Source organism: Egretta garzetta, unplaced genomic scaffold, assembly GCF_000687185.1.
Source record: "Egretta garzetta isolate BGI_Z169 unplaced genomic scaffold, ASM68718v1 scaffold368, whole genome shotgun sequence".
Taxonomy (NCBI): domain Eukaryota; kingdom Metazoa; phylum Chordata; class Aves; order Pelecaniformes; family Ardeidae; genus Egretta; species Egretta garzetta.
In genome coordinates this window covers 394567-395501 of record NW_009260684.1, presented here as the reverse complement: position 1 = coordinate 395501, position 935 = coordinate 394567, and the positions used below count along the sequence as shown (strand labels likewise).

The 935-nt window shown below is 63.7% G+C and overlaps 1 protein-coding gene across 1 annotated transcript in view; it reads right to left on the bottom strand.

Moving 5' to 3' along the window:
* Window positions 1-935, bottom strand: part of LOC104132559 (discoidin, CUB and LCCL domain-containing protein 1-like) — an 11964-nt gene that overhangs the window by 3371 nt on the left and 7658 nt on the right. The window contains 2 exon segments of the mRNA XM_035901303.1: window positions 450-644; window positions 767-804. Coding sequence (XP_035757196.1) covers window positions 450-644; window positions 767-804 — 233 coding nt within the window.

Genomic DNA, 935 nt, shown 5'->3' with positions numbered 1-935 from the left:
CTGCCAGCCCCGCATTCCTCCCGCCTCCAGCCTCCGGCCGGACAATGTCCCCATTTTCCTCCCCGCGGTCGCCAGCCGCCGCCGCACAAAGCCCCCGCTTTCGGCAGGCTCCGGCCGAACAAAAGGCGCTCACTGGCACCAGATGCAAGAGCATAATATTAACTTGTTCATCCCAGAAACGGCTGCGGATGGGGGGCCAGGGACAGTGGGGACAAAAACGGGACGGGGGACAGCCAGGCCAGGGGGGGTTGGTGCTGTCTGCATCCCAGTTTGCACCAGTATAACCATGGCACAGGGAGCTCCAATCCTTCCTGTGTGTTGGGGAGGGGTTTGCAATGGCTCTGGGCAGTTTTTGGGGGGGGCAGTGAAGCTGGCACCCATGTCACCATGGGGAGGATGGGTCAGGGTGGCCTGGGGACAGGGATGGGGTCCCACTGGCCAGCACTCACCTGTGACATTCCTGCGGGTGCCCAGGTCCAGCCCCAGCCAGGCAGCCTCAGAACTAGGTTCAGCCGCCCAGGAACGGCCGGCGGTGCTGAGCGCTGCCCGTTCGGCTGCCCAGGCTCGATCCTGCCCCAATGCGTCCACCTCATGCCACCAGGACGAGGCATTGAAGGTGGCCACCTCCAGCGCATCACCGCAGGCTGGCAATGGGAGACAGCAGGTTGGGAGCCCAGGACCCCCAGCTGGGCATGGGGTGGGGGGCGGCGCCAGGTTTGGCAGCCAGAATTGTGGCTTAATTGCAGGGGAAATGGGAAAAAAATACCTTTGTGGAATATGAGCCGCTTCTCAGAGAGGGATCCCCTGCGGGGACAAAAGCAGGGGGAGCATCAGATGGGGGGGGTCCCCCAAGTGAACAAATCCTGGGGGTCTCCGAAATCGAGGGGTGGCAGGTCCCCGGTGTCAGCACGGATGGGTCCCACGGCTGGGTGCGG